The 22789-nt window shown below is 45.2% G+C and overlaps 1 protein-coding gene across 1 annotated transcript in view; it reads right to left on the bottom strand.

Moving 5' to 3' along the window:
- Window positions 1–22789, bottom strand: part of LOC133344509 (obscurin-like) — an 84368-nt gene that overhangs the window by 55880 nt on the left and 5699 nt on the right. The window contains exons 6-29 of the mRNA XM_061554487.1: window positions 21915–22181; window positions 21515–21787; window positions 21080–21346; window positions 20701–20967; window positions 19895–20161; window positions 19467–19739; window positions 18346–18612; window positions 17365–17631; window positions 16950–17216; window positions 16559–16831; window positions 16182–16445; window positions 16037–16087; window positions 15634–15903; window positions 9562–9825; window positions 9206–9472; window positions 8355–8621; window positions 7945–8217; window positions 3802–4065; window positions 3211–3477; window positions 2859–3125; window positions 2444–2716; window positions 2058–2321; window positions 1277–1543; window positions 100–366 (exon numbers count right to left, since the gene is read on the bottom strand). Coding sequence (XP_061410471.1) covers window positions 100–366; window positions 1277–1543; window positions 2058–2321; window positions 2444–2716; window positions 2859–3125; window positions 3211–3477; window positions 3802–4065; window positions 7945–8217; window positions 8355–8621; window positions 9206–9472; window positions 9562–9825; window positions 15634–15903; window positions 16037–16087; window positions 16182–16445; window positions 16559–16831; window positions 16950–17216; window positions 17365–17631; window positions 18346–18612; window positions 19467–19739; window positions 19895–20161; window positions 20701–20967; window positions 21080–21346; window positions 21515–21787; window positions 21915–22181 — 6213 coding nt within the window. The remainder of the gene's footprint in view (window positions 1–99; window positions 367–1276; window positions 1544–2057; window positions 2322–2443; window positions 2717–2858; window positions 3126–3210; window positions 3478–3801; window positions 4066–7944; window positions 8218–8354; window positions 8622–9205; window positions 9473–9561; window positions 9826–15633; window positions 15904–16036; window positions 16088–16181; window positions 16446–16558; window positions 16832–16949; window positions 17217–17364; window positions 17632–18345; window positions 18613–19466; window positions 19740–19894; window positions 20162–20700; window positions 20968–21079; window positions 21347–21514; window positions 21788–21914; window positions 22182–22789) is intronic.

Genomic DNA, 22789 nt, shown 5'->3' on the forward strand with positions numbered 1-22789 from the left:
ACATCTTGAGATAATTTCTAAACATTAATAACAACAGTTTAACAGAGGACATTTTACGTGGAATTTGTTTGTTAGGACAGTATTGTAAATTTAATGTACCTGTGACATTGAGTGTGGCGGTGGTAATATCATTGCCAGTGTCACAGGAGTACTGCCCAGCGTCGTGCAGGCCCAAGTGATGCAAGACCAGTCTGGCTGCTCTTCCATCCTGACTCATCTCACACTTTGCCCCAGGGTAAAGCACCCTACCATGTTTCAGCCATGTTACTGCGGCCCCGTCTTTGGACACCTCGCACACAAACACAGCGTCTCCGAGTTCCTCTGTGGTCAAATCTTGCAAGCCCTTGGTGAACACCACTGGCTTCTCTGTAATCAGATATTCCACGATTTAACAACATGCCAACAGGACCTTCACTTAGAACTTTCGTGACTGCAGGAATTCATATTCTATGGGTCTTTCCGTAAAGTCACGTAGATAGGAAAAAAAAAAAATAACAACAAAAAATAACAAAAAAACAACGACGTTTCGATTGCAATGCAAGCGGTCGTCATCAGGAGGAAAAAGGAGAGGAAAGCTGCTGAGGCAGACTGTTTTAAATGGTTTGAAATGGGTGTAGCCCAAGGGTCATAAACGAAGTGGGCGGGGTTATTGATGTTCATGTGAGAAATTAGCATGTTAGTGGCAGATCGGAGGACGACCTCCACGACGAGCATGCAGAGGTGGCTATGTTAATGTGAGGGAAATTAGCATGTAATGTAAGATCGCAGAGCCACAGCCACGTCGGCGCACGAAGTGGCTGAGAAATTTTACTTGTTAATATAGAATGTGAAATCAGAGAGCCGCATTAACAGGTGAAATTTCTCAGCCACCTCGTGCGCCGACGTGGCTGTGGCTCTGCAATCTTACATTACATGCTAATTTCCCTCACATTGACATAGCCACCTCCACGCGCTCGTTGTGGAGGTCGTCCTCCGATCTGCCATTAACATGCTAATTCCTCACATGAACATCAATAGCCCCGCACACTTCGTTTATGACCCTTGGGCTACACCCATTTCAAACCATTTAAACAGTCTGCCTCAGCAGCTTTCCTCTCCTTTTTCCTCCTGATGACGACCGCCTACGTTGCGATCGAAACATCGTCGTTTTTTGTTGTTTTTTGTTATTTTCTTTGAACCTATCTACATAACTTCACCGAAAGACCCATAGAATATGTAAACACGACATTCATACATTACAGATGTTGTAAAATGAAAAGAGAAGAGCTGAACCCACCGCACACAATGAGTGAAGCTGTGCTCTGCTGATCCCCGGCCAGGCAGCTGTAGCTTCCCGCATCCTCCAGCTCCAGTTTGTGAACGGTCAAACTTGCAGTGAAGTCCTTCTGGTGCACTTCAAATTTATCATCTGGCTGAATGGGCTGGGAGTCCTTCCTCCACTCCACATCCACTCTGGATTTGGAGAAGCGGCAGGACAGAGTTGCAGAGCTGTCTTCTACAGCTTCAGCATTCTGTAGATGCTTCAAGATCTGGACTGGCAGCTCTGTTGGATACAAACAACAAAAACATATTCATAATGACTATACATTTGCATTTTATTGGGTGCATGAGGAATGTTCTCAATGACCCAGGATCTGAAAGTGCTTTACATCTGTAGAAAACTCTCACTTGGCACGATATATCAACAGAGGTGGAATCTTAGTCGCGCAAACTTTTAGACAGCTAAAACAGTGGATACAAAGTGCAGAGAGAGAGAGGCTATTATTTACGTAAAAGGTCGTGTTTGTAGTCACTCCTGATTTTTTTTAAGTCTTGAATTGTTTAACAACGACTCATTTACTGTTATTTACTTATTCATTGCTACAAGCACATCCCATGGGCAATCACCTTCAGATACTTAATTAGTGAGGTGCCTTGGAAGAAAGTACAGTCGACAACACATCACATCTCTTGCTCGATCATTTAAATGTCCAGCTGTAGGTTTCAGTCATTTTTGTAATAGTCTAACTATGTGTGATGTGTCCTTTCATCGCCATACAAATTAAAGGTAAGCAAACCTTGCACAGTGAGCTTGGCAGTGGAGCTGTCACTTCCAATGTCACAGGAATATTCCCCTCTGTCCTCCAAGGTCACACCAAGGATTGTGAGTCTTGCCGTGTTGGCCTCCTGCCATGCATGCATCCGATCGCTGGCCTCAATCTCTCGCCCAGCCTTCCTCCATGTGACCTTAGATGGTCCAGAAAGCTCACACAGGAAGGTCACCTCCCCAGATTCATGAGCATCAGAGTCCTGCAGTGGCTGCGTGATGTGGACTGGACGTGCTGTGGACACAATAGTAGGTTGACAGATATAAGTAGGCCTACACGTGTAATTATGAATATTGAAAATAATTATTTGTAATCAATGGTAAACGGATTATACAGCAAGCCTTTAAAAACCTTACGTTTGACAGTGAGATGAGCAGAGGAAGTTGCATTCCTTGCACTGAAGCTGACAGTGCCACTCTCCTCCACCGTGAGGTGGTTTATAGTCAGCACGTGGGTCCTGCCATTGGTGACACTGATTTCATTGAGCTCGTTGTTCTGTAGCGGTGTGTCCGCCAACGACCATTTGGCTTCCTTCACATTAGCGTGGGAGATCTCACACGTGAATATGGCCGAGCCCTGCTCAAACACCTCACAGTCCTCCAGACCCCTCGTGATGGAGATGATGGGTTCTGAAAATCAATTGCTTTTGTGAATTTCATTCAGAAAAATGAAGGCTTTCGATGAAGTATAAACATCAGTAATGATTGTTTAACAAATACACGCTTTATTTTACAATTTGTATTTGAGGACAGCATCATCAATTTAATTTACCTGTGACAATGAGTGTGGCGGTGGTGACATCATGGCCAGTGTCACAGGAGTACTGCCCAGCGTCGTGCAGGCCCAAGTGATGCAGGACCAGTCTGGCCGCTCTTCCATCCTGACTCATCTCACACTTTGCTCCAGGGTAAAGCACCCCACCATTTTTTAGCCACGTTACCGAGGCCCCTTCTTTCGACATCTCGCACACAAACACAGCGTCTCCAAGTTCCTCTTCGTTCAAATCTCGCAGGCCCTTGGTGAACAGCACTGGCTTCTCTGTAAACAAATATTCCAAAAATTAATCAATTAAGTTAATACATCACAGACATTTGCGAATTAAACGGAGAAGAGCTGAACCCACCCCACACGATGAGTGAAGCCGTGCTCTGCTGATCCCTGGCCAGGCAGCTGTAGCTTCCTGCATCCTCCAGCTCCAGTTTGTGAACGGTTAAACTTGCAGTGAAGTCCTTCTGGTGCACTTCGAATTTATCATCTGGCTGAATGGGCTGGGAGTCCTTCCTCCACTCCACATCCACTCTGGGTTTGGAGAAGCGGCAGGACAGAGTTGCAGTGCTGTCCTCCACAGCTTCAGCATTTTGTAGATGCTCCAAGATCTGGACTGGCAGCTCTGTTGGATAAACAACAAGAAAGAATACATATTAGCATTTTTTGGTGATTTTATTTCAATATAGTTGCTGAGCACAGAACCAAAGGTCTAAACTTTCAAGCAACCAGCAACAAATGGTACCATCAAAGTTGCAACAGATAAGCGTTTAGATATTGACATGTTTCTCAATTTCGGAATATTATAAATGCCCCAGGATTTTAAATTGCTTTATACGACATCTCAACAATAGTTTCAATACATAGCTCTATTTTTCACTTATATTTCGGAAGAGCCAAACCATGTGCAATGTCTATTTTGATTGCCATTAAAATTAAGAGGACAAACCTTGTACAGTGAGCTTGGCGGTGGAGCTGTCACTGCCGACGTCGCAAGAATATTCCCCTCTGTCCTCCAGGGTCACGCGAAGGATTGCAAGTCCTGCCGTGTTGGCCTCCTGCCATATACGGATCCGATCGCTGGCCTCAATCTCTCGCCCAGACTTCCTCCATGTAACCTCAGAAGGTCCAGACAGCTCACACAGGAAGGTCGCCTCCCCAGACTCATAAGCCTCAGAGTCCTGCAGTGGCTGCGTGATGTGGACTGGACGATCTGTAGAGACACAATTAAAAAATATATCTTCTTGGTTCTTTCGGTAAAGTCACGTAGAAGGGAAGTAATAAAATAATAAAATAATAAAATAATTCTCACGACGTTTCGGCCACAACGCAAGCAGCCATCTTCAGGTGGAGAACAGGTCTGTCAAGTAGACAGAGTCTGAATGGCACGCTCCAGGCTTGGAGCGACTATTGATGCTGGGATGGAGGGGCGAAGAGCGTCTTGACAAAATAATTTGCATATCAAGAGGAATTTAGCATATTTATGGGAAATGCAGATATGCGATTAGTACGACTTGTGAAATGCGTAGGAGGTTTGGCGAGGGGTTTAAAGTCATTATGCCCATGCATTATGCAGGATTAGCAGTATCAAAGGGAGGGAGTAAGGTTAGAATTAATAAAGGAAAGAAATGTTAATAATATGGCGCCGCAGCAACTAATATGCTTATTGACTATACCTTGTCATATTACACTATGTTTTATTCTACCCACTCAACTGTATAGCACCCTGCTGTATATTCACTATAAAATTACGATACTATATATTACCTTATACATTGTATTAAACATTACACTTTAATACTATTTATTATTATATAATATGCTATACACTATACCATAAACCGTGGTGTGAAAGGTACTAAGAGGAAGCAACGAAATATGTCAATGGGAGAGTGGTGGTAGGAAGCTTGCAGCGGAGCAAAGAATCCATTCCCTGCGGAGTGCATATCAAGAGGAATTTAGCATATTTATGGGAAATGCAGATATGCGATTAATACTACTTGTGAGATACGTAGGAGGATTGGCGAGGGGTTTAAAGTCATTATGCCCATGCATTATGCAGGATTAGCAGTATCAAAGGGAGGAAAGTAAGGTTAGAATTAATAAAGAGAAAGAATGTTAATAATCGGCGCCGCAGCAACTAATATGTTTTTAGACTATACATTGTAATATTACACTATGTATTATTCTACCCACCCAACTGTATACCACACTGCTGTATATTCACTATACAATTACGATATTATATAGTACCTTATACATTGTATTAAACATTACACTTTAATACTATTTACTATTATACAATATGCTATACACTATACCATTGACCGTCGCGTGAAAGGTACTAAGAGGAAGCAACAAAATATGTCAATGGGAGAGTGGTGGTGGGAAGCTTGCAGCGGAGCAAAGAATCCATTCCCTGCGGAGAATACAAGATATATAGTCAATGTCAGTGAGTGGAACGCGGTCTGAAAGTCACCGTAAACGTGGACACAATCAGTTAAGATCCGAAATGGTTTATTATGTCATTCCAATGATTGCTAAGCCGGAATCTATCTTCTCGGTTGAAATTGTCTCTGTGTTTGTATATGTGGATCGCCTCATGAACGAATCTCTCATGGTAGCCAGATGGCTTGCAGAGAACCTCTGTCTTGGAGAAGTCAATATCATGTGAACCCACTGAATTGTAACAGTGATCTGCCACGGCTGAGGTGTTTGTCCTACCGTGTTTTAAGTCTGCTTTATGTTCATGGATGCGGTCCGAGACATGTCGATTGGTTTCTCCAATGTAACTGCTACCACAGAGGCAACTTAGTTTGTAGACGCCAGGGTACTGTAGGTCTGGAACCGCATTTTTTACAGACGGGACCAGATCACGGATTTTATGTACTGTGTTGAATCGGACCTGGATCTTGTGTTTAATCAGGATTTTGGAGATCTTTTTTGTGACCCCAGCAATGTAGGGTCAGGTGATAGTCTTGAGAGGCTCCTCAACATGATCCTTCTTGATGGTTGGAGTGATGGCTTTGCGGATTGTGTAGTCGGAGTAACCATTAGCCTTAAGAGCTTGGCGTATGTGTTTGAGTTCACTGGCAATGTGTTCCTGAGGGCACCCCAATGGGCTCCCCTCTATTTCCGGTTGTAGCCAACGTCTTCATGGAGAAATTTGAGACTGACGCCATCCAGACTGCCATTCTACGCCCGACCTTATATAAGAGGTACGTGGATGACACTTTTGTCATCTGGCCACATGGCCGGCCTGCTCTGTACCAATTTCTCGACCACATCAATACCATACACCCAGCCATCAGATTCACCATGGAAGTCGAAAAAGATGGCAAGCTACCCTTTTTGGATGTCCTAATTAAAAGGAGACCTGATGGTTCAATGAGCCACTCTGTCTACAGGAAAGCCACCCATACGGATGCTTACCTAAAACCGGATTCCCACCACCATCCATCCCAGAAGAATTCCCTCATCAAGACTCTATACCATAGAGCCCAATGCATCTCCGACCAGGAACACATTGCCAGTGAACTCAAACACGTACGCCAAGCTCTTAAGGCTAATGGTTACTCCGACTACACAATCCGCAAAGCCATCACTCCAACCATCAAGAAGGATCCTGTTGAGGAGCCTTTCAAGACCATCACCTTACCCTACATTGCTGGGGTCACAAAAAAGATCTCCAAAATCCTGATTAAACACAAGATCCAGGTCCGATTCAACACAGTACATAAAATCCGTGATCTGGTCCCGTCTGTAAAAGATGTGGTTCCAGACATACAGTACCCTGGCGTCTACAAACTAAGTTGCCTCTGTGGTAGCAGTTACATTGGAGAAACCAAACGACATGTCTCGGACCGCATCCGTGAACATAAAGCAGACTTGAAACACGGTAGGACAAACACCTCAGCCGTGGCAGATCACTGTTACAATTCAGTGGGTTCACATGATATTGACTTCTCCAAGACAGAGGTTCTCTGCAAGCCATCTGGCTACCATGAGAGATTCGTTCATGAGGCGATCCACATATACAAACACAGAGACAATTTCAACCGAGAAGATGGATTCCGGCTTAGCAATCATTGGAAGGACGTAATAAACCATTTCGGATATTTACTTATTGTTCCTACGTTTACGGTGACTTTCAGACCGCGTTCCATTCACTGACATTGACTATATATGTTGTATTCTCCGCAGGGAATGGATTCTTTGCTCCGCTGCAAGCTTATGACCACCACTCTCCCATTGACATACTTCGTTGCTTCCTCTTAGTACCTTTCACGCGACGGTCAATGGTATAGTGTATAGCATATTGTATAATAATAAATAGTATTAAAGTGTAATGTTTAATACAATGTATAAGGTAATATTTAGTATCGTAATTGTATAGTGAATATACAGCAGTGTGGTATACAGTTGGGTGGGTAGAATAATACATAGTGTAATATTACAATGTATAGTCTAAAAACATATTAGTTGCTGCGGCGCCATATTATTAACATTTTTTCCCTTCATTAATTCTAATCTTACTCCCTCCCTTTGATACTGCTAATCCTGCATAATGCATGGGCATAATGACTTTAAACCCCTCGCCAATCCTCCTACGTATCTCACAAGTAGTACTAATTGCATATCTGCATTTCCCATAAATATGCTAAATTCCTCTTGATATGCAAATTATTTTGTCAAGACGCTCTTCGCCCCTCCATCCCAGCATAAATAGTCGCTCAAAGCCTGGAGCGTGCCATTCAGACTCTGTCTACTTGACAGACCTGTTCTCCACCTGAAGACGGCTGCTTGCATTGTGGCCGAAACGTCGTGAGAATTATTTTATTATGTTTTATTTTTATTAATTTATTACTTCCCTTCTACGTGACTTTACCGAAAGAACCAAGAAGATGAATCCCTGCAGTCACGAAAGCTTTAAATCGAAAAAAATATATAGTTCCTAATGAATACAAAGTAGCTATCCAAATCATAAATGAATCATGAAAGCCAATTACACGTTTTCATAAATTACAAATCTGTTATGAATGGATTGATATAAAAGAGTAAATATGCAAGAGTATGAGATTCAAATCCTTACGTTTGACAGTGAGTAGGGCAGAGGACGTGGCATTCCTTGCACTGAAGCTGACAGTGCCACTCTCCTCCACCGTGAGGTGGTTTATAGTCAGCACGTGGGTCCTGCCATTGGTGACACTGATTTCATTGAGCTCGTTGTTCTGTAGCGGTGTGTCTGCCAACGACCACTTGGCTTCCTTCACATTAGCGTGGGAGATCTCACACGTGAATATGGCCGAGCCCTGCTCAAACACCTCACAGTCCTCCAGGCCCCTCGTGATGGAGATGATGGGTTCTGCAAGGTAAAATATCTTCTGTGAATGTCACAATATATATTTATCAACATAAACGACAATATAATATGGAGTGGAACACTTAAAGTACCTAAAAATACATTGCTAGGTTTTTGACAAAATCATCAATGAAATCTACCTGTGACAATGAGCTTGGCGGTGGTGACATCATGGCCAGTGTCACAGGAGTACTGCCCAGTGTCGTGCAGGTCCAAGTGATGCAGGACGAGTCTGGCCGCTCTTCCATCCTGACTCATCTCACACTTTGCTCCAGGGTAAAGCACCCCACCATGTTGCAGCCACGTGACTGGGGCACCTTCTTTGGACACCTCGCACACAAACACAGCGTCTCCGAGTTCCTCTTCTGTCAGATCCTGCAGGCCCTTGGTGAACACCACTGGCTTCTCTGTGAACATACAGGTCACCATACGTCGATAGTGATTAACTGTGAGCAGCCAATAACAGGTATTACGATTTTGGCACCCAAAAATGGCCGGATATACATAATCTACATACACAATGTGCATGCACAATGTATGCTGATTCACTGTGAATAACCCAACCAATAGAAGACATTCATTGTAATTTATGACTACATTAACCCCCCCCCTCTGGTCTTTGCACCTGATTGTTAATTATAATTAAGAACTGGTCCCGTAAGATTGAAAGAGGAGGATCTTTTTTCACAATCCTGGCTGTCGCCTGATGAGGCTGGTTGTAATTACCGGCAAAACGTTGTACTCGAATTATAAATGTTGTGGGTTTACTCTACAACACACCGGTGTGCTGAACTTGGCATGTTTTGTATACGGGACAAACCTTAATAATTGGCTGTGTCGGGTGGTGGCAGGTTTAACGACACATTTATATTTACACAATCTAACCCATAAAAAACCCCATTATGGAAAATGACAAAATGTAAACCGTTTTATTTGTATTTTCATACAAAAACATACTTAATATTGACAATAAAGTTAGAGCTGAACCCACCCCACACAATGAGTGAAGCCGTGCTTTGCTGATCCCCGGCCAGGCAGCTGTAGCTTCCCGCATCCTCCAGCTCCAGTTTGTGAACGGTCAAACTTGCAGTGAAGTCCTTCTGGTGCACTTCAAATTTATCATCTGGCTGAATGGGCTGGGAGTCCTTCCTCCACTCCACATCCACTCTGGGTTTGGAGAGGCGGCAGGACAGAGTTGCAGAGCTGTCTTCCACAGCTTCAGCATTTTGGAGATACTCCAAGATTTGGACTGGCATTTCTGTTGGATATGAACAACATAAATAGTTAAATAACTAAACATTTTACGTCTTTTATAAAATGTCTTTTCATAATAAAGAGTAAACAAACCTTGTACAGTGAGCTTGGCGGTGGAGCTATCACTCTCAACATTACATGAATATTCCCCTTTGTCCTCCAGGGTCACACCAACGATTGTGAGTCTTGCCGTGTTGGCCTCCTGCCACATATGGACCCGATCGCTGGCCTCCATCACTCGCCCAGCCTTCCTCCACGTGACCTCAGATGGTCCAGAGAGCTCACAGAGGAAGGTCACCTCCCCAGACTCATGAACCTCAACGTCTTGCAGTGGCTGAGTGATGTGGGCGGGACGCTCTTAATGGATGACATGAAAAGGGGGTTTCATAAAAGCATTTATATTAATGCCCTATAACATACAGTGAGGGAAAAAAGTATTTGATCCCCTGCTGATTTTGTACGTTTGCCCACTGACAAATAAATTATCAGTCTATAATTGTAATGGTAGGTTTATTTGAACAGTAAGAGACAGAATAACAACAACAACAACATCCAGAAAAACGCATGTCAAAAATGTTATAAATTGATTTGCATTTTAATGAGGGAAATAAGTATTTGACTCCCTCTCAATCAGAAATTGTTTTGGCTCCCAGCTGTCTTTTATACAGGTAACGAGCTGAGATTAGGAGCACACTCTTAAAGGGAGTGCTCCTCATCCCAGCTTGTTACCTGTAAAAAAGACACCTGTTCACAGAAGCAATCAATAAATCAGATTCCAAACTCTCCACCATGACCAAGACCAAATAGCTCTCCAAGGATGTCAGGGACAAGATTGTAGACCTACACATGGCTGGAATGGGCTACAAGACCATCGCCAAGCAGCTTGGTGAGAAGGTGACAACAGTTGGTGCGATTATTCGCAAATGGAAGAAACACAAAAGAACTGTCAATCTTCCTCGGCCTGGGGCTCCATGCAAGATCTCACCTCGTGGAGTTTCAATGATCATGAGAACGGTGAGGAATCAGCCCAGAACTACACGGGAAGATCTTGTCAATGATCTCAAAGCAGCTGGGACCATAGTCACCAAGAAAACAGTTGGTAACACACTACGCCATGAAGGACTGAAATCCTGCAGCGCCCGCAAGGTCCCCCTGCTCAAGAAAGCACATATACATGCCCGTCTGAAGTTTGCCAATGAACATCTGAATGATTCAGAGGGCAACTGGGTGAAAGTGTTGTGGTCAGATGAGACCAAAATGGAGCTCTTTGGCATGAACTCAACTCGCCGTGTTTGGAGGAGGAGGAATGCTGCCTATGACCCCAAGAACACCATCCCCAACGTCAAACATGGAGGTGGAAACATTATGCTTTGGGAGTGTTTTTCTGCTAAGGGAACAGGACAACTTCACCGCATCAAATGGACGATGGACGGGGCCATGTACCGTCAAATCTTGGGTGAGAACCTCCTTACCTCAGCCAGGGCATTGAAAATGGGTCATGGATGGGTATTCCAGCATGACAATGACCCAAAACACACGGCCAAGGCAATAAAAGAGTGGCTCAAGAAGACGCACATTAAGATCCTGGAGTGGCCTAGCCAGTCTCCAGACCTTAATCCCATAGAAAATCTGTGGAGGGAGCTGAAGGTTCGAGTTGCCAAACGTCAGCCTCGAAACCTTAATGACTTGGAGCAGATCTGCAAAGAGGAGTGGGACAAAATCCCTCCTGAGATGTGTGCAAACCTGGTGGCCAACTACAAGAAACGTCTGATCTCTGTGATTGTCAACAAGGGTTTTGCCACCAAGTACTAAGTCATGTTTGCAGAGGGGTCAAATACTTATTTCCCTCATTAGAATGCAAATCAATTCATAACATTTTTGACATGCGTTTTCTGGATTTTTTTGGTGTTATTCTGTCTCTCACTGTTCAAATAAACCTACAATTAAAATTATAGACTGATCATTTCTTTGTCAGTGGGCAAACGTATAAAATCAGCAGGGGATCAAATACTTTTTTCCCTCACTGTACATACATTCAAACCTCACCATCTTGTACATGAACTGCCTGAAAATCTATTTCTTCATATTTTAGTCCTGTATACACAAGACAAATAGTCCAGTATACACAAGATGTATAGTCCTCTACACACAAGACAAAGAGTACTGTATACACAAGACATATAGTCCTGTTTACACAAGACAAACAGTTCAGTATACACTGCCGCCAGAGAGGCGCTAGCAATTAGGGGGAGAAGCAGTAATTTAGCGGGTGCATTTGGGGACAGGCAGGTGCGAGCGTGGGAAAACCAAGTAGACGCTGGAGAGGCGGGAGATGGAGATGATAAGAGAGAGAGAGCACGTGCAGGAGGCGCCGCTGAGGCGCCAGCTTAATGGGGGGTAACTGAGGACCCTTAATGAGGAGGGGGATATAAGGGTGCGTGCGGAGCAACACGGGGTTGTTGGTTGGAGTTGAAGCAACGAAGAGGACAAGAGCCGGAGAGAAGAAGCCTGGGATCTTGCCCTCCACACCTCGTCCTCCCCAGCGGTGTTGGCTGATCCCCCGCTGGGGGCAAGGACGAGGGTGGAGGTGTGAGAGAAGAGTGACAGGCTAGTGGAGTATTGAGTGACAGGCTAGTGGAGTTTTTAATCACAGGCTAGTAGAGTATAGAGAGAGGGAGTTCGGAGCAAGGGTACGTTGTGTTAGTGTGAGGAGCATCCATACGGGATGCGAAGTAATAAAGTGACACAGGAGAAAAGCAAAAAATGTCCATGTGAATACACTCCACTATACCCAAAGGCGAGTTGTGGCACACCACACACTTGGCCCCTGAATCCACCTCACTCATCGCGTTCGGATGGTTTTCGTTCCCGTCGTGTTTCGGGGCCTGAGGGTTCAGATTTTTGCTTGGGCTGACTGGCCACTCTGACCGGGTTAGTGGTCGGAGTTGGCCCATAGAGTGGTTGCCGCGGCCGCGGGATCATCCACTGTTATCGGAATGATAGAGGGGGTTGAAATCAGAATGCTCATCGATACCGGTGTGTCTGCGACTATCACTTATGAGTTGATTTTTTACATTCTGCCCCCTAAATGTCGTACCCTATGTCCCGTCGGGGTTCCGTGCTTTGCCGCAAATGGCGGCTCATTGGGCATCATTGGGAAGATAATAGCAGAGGTGTCTATTGGAGATATCAAATTGACGGGACCAGTTCTTGTATCAACGTCCCTTGCTGTTCCTTGCTTGCTTGGGACTGACTTCCTTAGGAAGATGCCACTCAAAATTTTTATTGATCAGGGTTGCCTCGAGCTACCATTGGGCCTGTAGCATGGCTTTTTTTCCTTCTCCCACTCGATTGTCAAGGTCAATGCTACTGTACAAGCGCTTGGAAGTAGGACCGTAAAAATTCCTCACGCAAATGTTGGTTCCTTTTACGATTGCGAAAGCCACTTGACCAGGAGGCGACTGCAGAAGAAATCCTCCTAGTGTGCTCTGCGGAAACCCCCGTCTAAACCCTGTTATCCACCGTTGCAATCCATTCAAGTTTCCCGCATAAATGACGTGGTTGCTCTTGATGTCCTTGGTCCATTTCCTACCACACCTCGCGGGAATAAGTATTTACTGGTGAGCGTCGAATATTTGTCATGGTGGCCAATGGCCTGGCCGCTTCCCAACCAGTCAGCAGTGACCATCACTGAGGCATTCCTCGATGGCTATGTGATGGACAAGGGGGCCCCTGAGCATCTTCTGACCGATCAGGGTAAACATTTTTCTTCTAAATTGCTGCGGGAGGTGTGTGATTTGTTTGTAACAAAAAAAGTACGTACGTCGCCCTACCACCCCCAGATGGACGGAATGGTGGAGCGGTTGCACAGGACTCTGACGTCCATGTTGAGTCATCAGGTCAGCGAGTCCCAGCTTGACTGGGACTTGCATGTTCCCGAGTTCCTGGCTGCCTACAGAATGGTCCCTCACGCATCCACCGGCTACTCGCCATTTTTTTAATGTACGAGAGAGAACACAACCCTCCCACCCCATTGATGTCCAATTAGCCGAGCCAAGCAAGGCTAAATTTAAAATTCCAAATTCCATGCGCCTTATCCTTCAGAAGCTTTCGGAAGTGCGCGAGGCTTCCAGGGAAAATTCCAAGTCGGGCCAATTGGCAAATGAGCGGCTGAGGGGTCTCCATCTTTCCGGACATGAGTGGGCTCCAGGTGGCAAGGCCTAGTTGCACTGTCCCCAGGTACTGATGGGTACATCACCCAAATTGTTTAAAACACTGGAGGGGGCCTGTTGATGTTATTCGGGTCGTTTGGCCCCAGTGTGTTCAAATTCGTTGGGGTCGACGGAGCTGGTTCGTACATCCATCTCCACTACACAGGGGCCAAGTGTCGGGTGTGTCGGGCGAGCTGAGGTGTGTACCCACTGAGGTTGGTCCTTAGGTGTGTGATGTGATCACGTCCTCAGGTTCCACGCGTTTAACGTCTCCCGAGCTGCTGCCTGCGCCGCCTCCGCAAACTTCGGGAGCGGAGTGCTCGTCTGTCCGGCCGACTGCTTTTCGTGAGGAGCCGGGTTCGACGGGACATTTTAAAATTTCCCCTGGCACCCCCAGGGAGAATACGCCCACCTCACCTGGGGGCCCGGCCACGAGGACTCGATCAAAGACTCTTCAGTTTTCGTGATCCCCATTCACACACTCCCACAGCGTCAGTTGGTTGTCGCACTCGGCATGTCGTTTTGGTCGTTGGTTGAACCTGTCCTTTATTGTGCTTGTGGGTGCTGTTCCACGGTGAGGGTGGGAGATGCCGGTGATGGGGGTATGTTACTGCGTGTTGTTTTTTCTCTCTCTACTTATCTCTATCTCTCTTCCCTTCCCTCTTTCGTTGTGTACTGTTGGTTCTGTTCCCTTCTCCCATTCGTCACTGTATATATTGTATATATTGTATTTATGGGATGGGGTATTTATTTGTTGAGGCACACTTAGGGGTTTTGTTATTGTTTTGTTGAAGGGGAGTTGACAGCCGGGACAGCTGTCACTGTGCTGGGTGCAGTGCCGGCCCTAGAGGGGCAAGGTGTGCAATGTAACAACATCACGGATACCACAGGGGTGTGGGTGTAGTACCAGCCCTAGAGGGGCCCGGTGAGCGCTGAATATGATAGCGCCAGATGGCACCACGCTTTGCATACAGCGCCAGCCCTACAGGACAATGCATGTGAGTGCCGGCCGAAGGATGAGGTTATGTGAGGCCATGGCACTCTGGTTGACCCGTGAGGATACGTGACCAGTTAAGTCTACAGAGGGGCGCACGCCCAAGAGAATATAGGCCGGGTCCCGAAAGGGACCGGGATTGTTGTTATCCTGGAAGAAACCTTAATCTACGTTCTCCGTTCAACGAGTCTCCAACACGTGAACCCGGACCAAAGCTGTTGGTCCCGGTCCGTAGTAGCGTTACGTTGTAACTAGTGTAGTTAGCCTGGTAGTCACCACCATAGGTTGTCATTCTGTTAAGGGAAAAGTTAACCCGTGTGTTGGATTGAATAAATGTGTTGCCTCCAAGTACGTCTGCGACACAGTTGAACCCACTACACAGACAAGGAGACTATTGACAGTACAGACAAGGGGACTATAGACAGTACAGACAATGAGACAATAGACAGTACAGACAAGACAGAGTACGAACACGGAAGTACAACAAAGACAGAGACAACTTTGTGAGACAGGGAGTGGTTGTCGTGCAACCAGGTAGAATGGAGCAGCGGTAGCGTGTAGTCAGGCCAAATGCTCGTGCCTCGTACTAGGCCCAGTAGGATAGAGTTAAAATGATTAAGAATACTAGTTTTTACAACCAAACAAGGTCTAATTGTTGCACTCCTTTTATAATAAAACCAAATTATGATGTTGCAAAGCACTATGAAAACTGTGTCTAACTTTAGCTACATAGCAGACAATGGGTGTGACTATGCAGGTGGCAACAGAAATAACCTACATTTGTAATATATGTAACATTTGTAATATATGTAACATTTGTAATATATGTAACATTTGTAATATATATGTAATTTAAAACTAATTAAACTGTTCTGAGTAAGTAATATTTGATAACATTTGAAAAAGCAAATGTGTTTTTTTATTGACAGAGATATCTACACGAGTAAAAAACTGCCTCACCTTTCACCCTCAATTGGCCAGAGGAGGATGCGTTCAGGGCACTGAACCTGATCGTGCCGCTGTCTTGTGGCGTGAGATGCTTCATGACCAGCACGTGCGTCCTTCCGTTCACCACGCTCATCTCATTGAGATCGTTATTCCGGAGTGGCGTGTCACCCAGAAACCACGCGGATTCCCGTACGTCGGCAACGGAGATCTCACAGGTGAATGTAGCTGAACCGCCCTCGTTAGCGACGCAGTCTCCTAGGCCCCGTACAATATTACATAGCTCTGAAAGGCATATGGAAACCAACATTATAAACATGTTTTCATTTTATGTTGACGAGGCATTTGGTACAAAACAATGAGCAGTACTGCGATTGTTGCTCGTTGCGACACGGCCGGTGGTGGAGGAGCACCTAACCTTGTTGAGGCTCCGCACCCTGTAGTGACTCCAGCATGATGACCGGTAGCTCTGGCGAATAAAAGGAAAATAAGTGAATGGTTACAAAAACAAAGTGATGAACACTTAAATTTTCTGCATGAGTGATATAAAATAATTGACAAACCTTGTACGCCGAGCTCGGCAGTGGAGCTTTCACTCCCAATGTCACACGAATATTCCCCTCTGTCCTCCAGGGTCACACCAAGGATTGTGAGTCTTGCCGTGTTGGCCTCCTGCCACATATGGACCCGATCGCTGGCCTCCATTACTCGCCCAGCCTTCCTCCATGTGACCTTAGATGGTCCAGAGAGCTCACACAGGAAGGTCACCTCTTCAGATGCATAAGCCTCAGTGTTCTGCAGTGGCTGAGTGATGTGGACTGGACGCCCTGTGGAGATGAAATTATATATAAATCAAAATATCCACATATTTAGGAATGTTTTATGCCAAATGGTACTAAATTCATTTATACAATCATAGTATCATTTATAAAATCCTTACGTTTGACAATAAGATGAGCAGAGGACGTGGCATTCTTTGCACTGAAGCTGACAGTGCCACTCTCCTCCACCGTGAGGTGGTTTATAGTCAGCACGTGGATCCTGCCATTGGTGACACTGATTTCATTGAGCTCGTTGTTCTGTAGCGGTGTGTCTGCCAACGACCACTTGGCTTCCTTCACATTAGCGTGGGAGATCTCACAAGTGAATATGGCCGAGCCCTGCTCAAACACCTCACAGTCCTCCAGGCCCCTCGTGATGGAGATGATGGGTTCTGAACATACATTAAAAACAGATGATTTAAACATGCCTGCACATAACTTATGACTACATTAGCCTAAATATTGACATTATAAATGTGTACAGTGCTCGTAAAATAATACACAAATCACCTGTGACAATGAGCTTGGCGGTGGTGACATCGTGGCCAGTGTCACAGGAGTACTGCCCAGCGTCGTGCAGGCCCACGTGATGCAGGACCAGTCTGGCCGCTCTTCCATCCTGACTCATCTCACACTTTGCTCCAGGGTAAAGCACCCCACCATTTTTTAACCACGTTACTGGGGCCCCTTCTTTAGACACCTCGCACACAAACACAGCATCTCCGAGTTCCTCTTCTGTCAAATCCCGCAAGCCCTTGGTGAACACCACTGGCTTCTCTATTAAACATAACATACAGAGGTATTCAGTGGTTACATTTGGTTGTACATAATGAGCATCATGGAAAAAAAACCCTTCAAAAACATAACATTTACCTTAATGTAACACTTTACAGAAGTATAAATATAATGATCAATTTAGTCATACCTGTAAGAGTAAGCGTAGCAAAGGTGCGGCCATCCTCCGTCTCACACTCATAGCTCCCAGCATCCTCTGGTTGAACGTTGTGGATAATGAGTGTGGCAACATTTCCCTCCAGCTTCATCTCATACTTGGCACTCGGGTGCAGAACTGAGGAGTCCTTCCTCCAGGTGACTCTCACTGCTGGCTTTGAGAAGCGGCAGCGGAGAGTCGCAGTGCCACTCTCTTCAACCTCTTGGTCCTGAAGGGCCTCGGAGATCAGCACCGGGGCCTCTGTAAGAAAGATACACGAGGCCACATTATTTCGGGAAAACTATTGTTAGATTCATCTGCGTACTCATATTGTGCATAGATATACAGTATCTTAAAAATAGTATTCTTACTATCTTGATTTGAAGCGTTCATCAAGTCACGTAGGTAGAAAAAATAATAATCGATCACGACGTTTCGATGACAACACAAGCGGTCGTCCTCAGGCGGAAAAATAATCCAGCAGTGGAACTGCTGAACCAGCGAAAGAGCCGTTACAAAAATATGTGGCGATGGGCGAGCAAGCAGGGTCTGAGCTGGAAAGGACTTCCATCCCCGGACACAAGCACGTCAGTTGTGTTAATGGGGGAGATTAGGGAGAGAGAGATTAGGGAGCGAGATTAGTATGAAATAAGCTTCCGTTGCCGTCACCCCCGCGTATGCACACAACAGCAGTGTTAATGAGAGATTATCACCATGAGAGTGCAATCCAACTGTTGTGTTGGCCGACTCTCTGTGTTGTATTGCATTATATTTCCAAGTTTACTATGTTTGTTTTCTCATTCATTTGTACCTGATGATGGTTGCTTGTGTTCCAATCGAAACGTCGTATTCTATTATCATTGTATTTAATTCCTACGTGACTTTACCAAAAGAACCAAAGAGTAAATAGTATTCTTGTAATAATCTGGCATAACATAGACTGGGGAGAACCAAGTTTTAATGATCACAGTTCACCTTGAACATGGAGTTTGGCAGAGGTGGTCTCATTTCCTGCATCACAAATGTACGTCCCCGCGTCCTCTGGCCGCAGCTTTGTGATCACGAGTATTACAATCGCTTCGTCTCTGTGCGTCACATACTTCTGAGAAGGACTCAGGTGTCGATCACCTTTACGCCATGTGACTGAGGCACTGGGCTGGGAAACTTCGCAGACAAATTGTGCTTCTCCATTCTCCATGCAATGTACATCCTCCAAAGTCTTCACAAACCTTACAGGCAATCCTTTGCAGATGGTTACACATGGAGATAGAAGCACAGGAGAAAAGGTGTTGAATATCAATGGCATGAAATTGTATAGTGCAGATTTTGACTAACATTCTTCCTGCAGGAAATGGAAGCTGCCATTCCACCCCACTGAATGAGTACAGCCCAAGTCCATGTTAGAAGCGGACTGAAGTAATTCCATCAGAGGATTATGATGCGATGGTGCAATCACCACCAACATGTGGCGTTGACCAATCCTTCTGATCCCGTGAGTGGGTATCGGTTCGCAGCACGCTGCGCTGAGCTACGAACCCGGCGAACTGAATTCAAGTCCTGTTCATGGCTAACACCAGTGACGATTATCTGAATCAGTCCTGGGCATCCCCTAGTTCGGCTCAGCCTCCACTCATTTTAGGATTGTTTCTATATCATAAGTTACGGTTCCAACTTTCTCCCCCAGGGCTAATATTTTTGAACTGCCTTTTTTCTGGTTTAAAACGTAGGCTTTCGCGACCAATATTATCCATAATAAAGGTTTCTGGGTTAGATCGTGTAAATATAAATGTGTCTTTTTGCTGCTTTAATGCTTCCATTGCTCGCTGTGATGTCTTCAGCCATGTTTGTCTTTTTCTCTGATTTCTCTTCTCATTCTTTTCCCAATCGTTTTACAGAGTTCTACCTATTCAATCTCCAGTTTTAAATCCCCGCTGATGTTTACATGGACCCCTTCCTCAACACATATTTTATTGTTTCGGACAATTTGCTATCTGCTTTTGAACATTTATATCCAATTTAAATTGACATTAAATAGTCGGCTAGTTATTCATTATTTCAAGTGGTGACATCCATTGAAAACAATTTGAATGACCTACCCTTAATGGACAAAGTTGCTGAGGACGTCTGTTTCCCCGCCTTGAAGGTAACACAGCCGCCGTCCTGCAGGGTGAGGTTGTTGAGGGTAAGGACGTGTGTTTTCTCTCCGTCCACACTGATTTCATTCAATTCGTTATGATAGAGCCGACTCTCATCCAGCCACCACTCCACCTCCTGCACATCAGCGTGGGAGATCTCGCAGGAGAACGTGGCCGAGTTGTTCTCAAACACCTCACAGTCCTGCAGGCCTCTCACAATGTGGATGTCTCGCTCTGGAAAGAAGGATATTTAAATCAATTCTGGTTCTCTCATATTTACATGAGTTCTAAATAAAAACAATTAATTTTAAATGTAAAAAAACCTTCAGCAATACTAGAAAAAAACCTTTAAAATTTACGTGAATGTACTTTTAAAATGTACTAATCACCTGTGACAATCAGCCTGGCAGTGGTGACATCGTGGCCAGTGTCACATGAGTACTGCCCAGCGTCGTGCAGGCCCAAGCGATGCAGGGCCAGTCTGGCTGCTCTTCCATCCTGGCTCATCTCACACTTTGCTCCAGGGTAAAGCACCCCACCATTTTTCAGCCACGTTACTGGGGCCCCTTCTTTGGACACCTCGCACACAAACACAGCGTCTCCGAGTTCCTCTTCTGTCAGATCTTGCAGGCCCTTTGTAAACACCACTGGCTTCTCTGTGAAATAAGAAGACAATATAATTATGTCCCACCATTGTTTCACAGCGTGAAGGAGCAATTATTTAATCGGAAGAATGTTTAAAAATCATGAGAAAAACACCTTTTATTTCCAGCATTGCAGAAGTCCGATCATTCTCCTGTCTCACATTCGTAGCTCCCAGCATCCTCTGATTGAACGTTATGGATAACAAGAATGGCTACGTTTCCCTGAAGTTTCATCTCATACTTGTCACTCGGGTGCAGGACTGAGGAGTCCTTCCTCCAGGTGACTCTCACTGCTGGCTTTGAGAAGCGGCATTGGAGAGTCGCAATTCCACTCTCTTCAGCCTCCTGGTTCTGAAGGGCCTCCAGAATCAGCACTGGGGTTTCTGTCGTATAAATAAACCAATTTATTTTTGTATAATATACGAAACAGAGTTTGATCGAACTAAAAAAAAAAAAGTAATTATAGAAAATAGATTTAACAATTGCCAATCCAACACCATTACCTCCTTTTACACAGGCATTTTTATGCATTAAAAAACACATTGGCACACCTTTAACTCGAAGGGTTGAGGACGTCCGATCATTCTCCGTCTCACACTCATAGCTCCCAGCATCCTCCAGCTGCACATTACGGATTACAAGAGTGGCCACGTCCTCCTCTAGCTTCATCTCATACTTGGCACTCGGGTGCAGGACTGAGGAGTCCTTCCTCCAGGTGACTCTCGCTGCTGGCTTTGAGAAGCGGCAACGGAGAGTTGCAGTCCCACACTCTTCAACCTCGTGGTCCTGAAGTGCCTCAGAAATAAGCACCAGGGCCTCTGCAAGCAAAATATGAGGCCAGGTTATGATTGGTAAACTGTGGAACTTGGCAGAATGTCCATGTACCAAGATCACTATTATCTTTGGTTGTGGAGAACCAACACATCTCACCTTGAACACGGAGTCTGGCAGAGGTGGCATCATCTCCTGCATCACAAGTGTACACCCCTGCGTCTTCTGGCTGCAGTTTTGTGACAACGAGACTCGCGACCGCTCCGTGTCTGTGCATCATGTACTTCTGAGAAGGGCTCAGCTGTTTATCGCCCCTGTGCCATGTGACCGGTGTGCTCGGCTCGGACACCTCACACACAAATTCTGCTTCTCCATCCTCCACACAATCTACATCCTCTAGTCGCTTCACAAACTTCACTGGTACCGCTGTGCATACCACAACACAAGAAGATGGAGTTGGACTTTAGAGCACGTTCAATATTAATTAATACGAAGATCAACTTCACAAAACAGATATTTAGATATCATGAAATACACAGAGAACATTTTATGGTATTAACACCAAAGATAGGCTTATTACAATACGTAGCGTACCCTTAATGGACAAGTTCGCTGAGGATGTCTGTTTCCCTGCCTTGAAGGTAACACAGCCGCCGTCCTGCAGGGTGAGGTTGTTGAGGGTAAGGACATGTGTTTTCCCTCCGTCCACACTGATTTCATTAAACTCGTTATGATACAGCCGGCTCTGATCCAGCCACCACTCCACCTCCTGCACATCAGCGTGGGAGATCTCGCAGGAGAACGTGGCCGAGTTGTTCTCAAACACCTCACAGTCCTCCAGGCCTCTCACAATGTGGATGTTTCGCTCTGGAAAGAATGATATTTATATCAATTCTGGTTCTCTTATCTAATCATTTATAAAGGTTAAGTGTTCACATATACTGAAAAAAACGTTTAAATTCTCGTGAATGTACTTTTAAAATGTACTAATCACCTGTGACATTGAGCCTGGCGGTGGTGACATCATGGCCAGTGTCACAGGAGTACTGCCCAGCGTCGTGCAGGCCCAAGTGATGCAGCACGAGTCTGGCCGCTCTTCCATCCTGACTCATCTCACACTTTGCTCCAGGGTAAAGCACCCCACCATGTTTCAGCCACGTTACTGGGGACCCTTCTTTGGACACCTCGCACACAAACACAGCGTCTCCGAGTTCCTCTTCTGTCAGATCCTGCAGGCCCTTGGTGAACATCACTGGTTTATCTGTGAAATAAGAAGGCAGTAGATTTTATCCCACCAATTGTTTTACTGGAAAAATCTAGTTACTTAATTGCAAATATTTTTTGCACGTGTAGTGTCTTTAAAAATTACTCACACTGACACGTGGTAACACGTTACCTGCTTACACTTTATTACTCCTGGACTTAAAGCTTTCGTGACTGCAGGAATTCATATTATTTGGGTCTTTCGGTAAAGTCACGTTTCTTGGTTCAAAGAAAATAACAAAAATAACTGAAAAAGCCTACGACATTTCGATTGCAACGCAAGCAGTCGTCATAATTTTTTGCGATCGAAACATCATCATTTGATGACAACCGCTTGCGTTGCGATCGAAACATCATACTTTTTTGTATGTTATATTTTTTAACCTATCTACGTGACTTCACCGAAAGACCCAAATAATATTTATTACTCCTGTTCACGCGCCAGTTGTAGGCACTCCTATACCTATCTTTGCTGTCACATACAGTTGACTTCTCTCCGCTCTCATCTTTTCTGCACCTCACCTATCCTCCACTCAGCAACTCTGCACTCAGTGACTGCACACAGCAACTCCTAGAACTCTGCATCTCCACCGTTGCCCTCACCTA

The sequence above is a fragment of the Lethenteron reissneri genome, chromosome 20 (genome assembly GCF_015708825.2).
Source record: "Lethenteron reissneri isolate LAM-NWPU_2019-01 chromosome 20, ASM1570882v1, whole genome shotgun sequence".
Lineage (NCBI taxonomy): Eukaryota > Metazoa > Chordata > Hyperoartia > Petromyzontiformes > Petromyzontidae > Lethenteron > Lethenteron reissneri.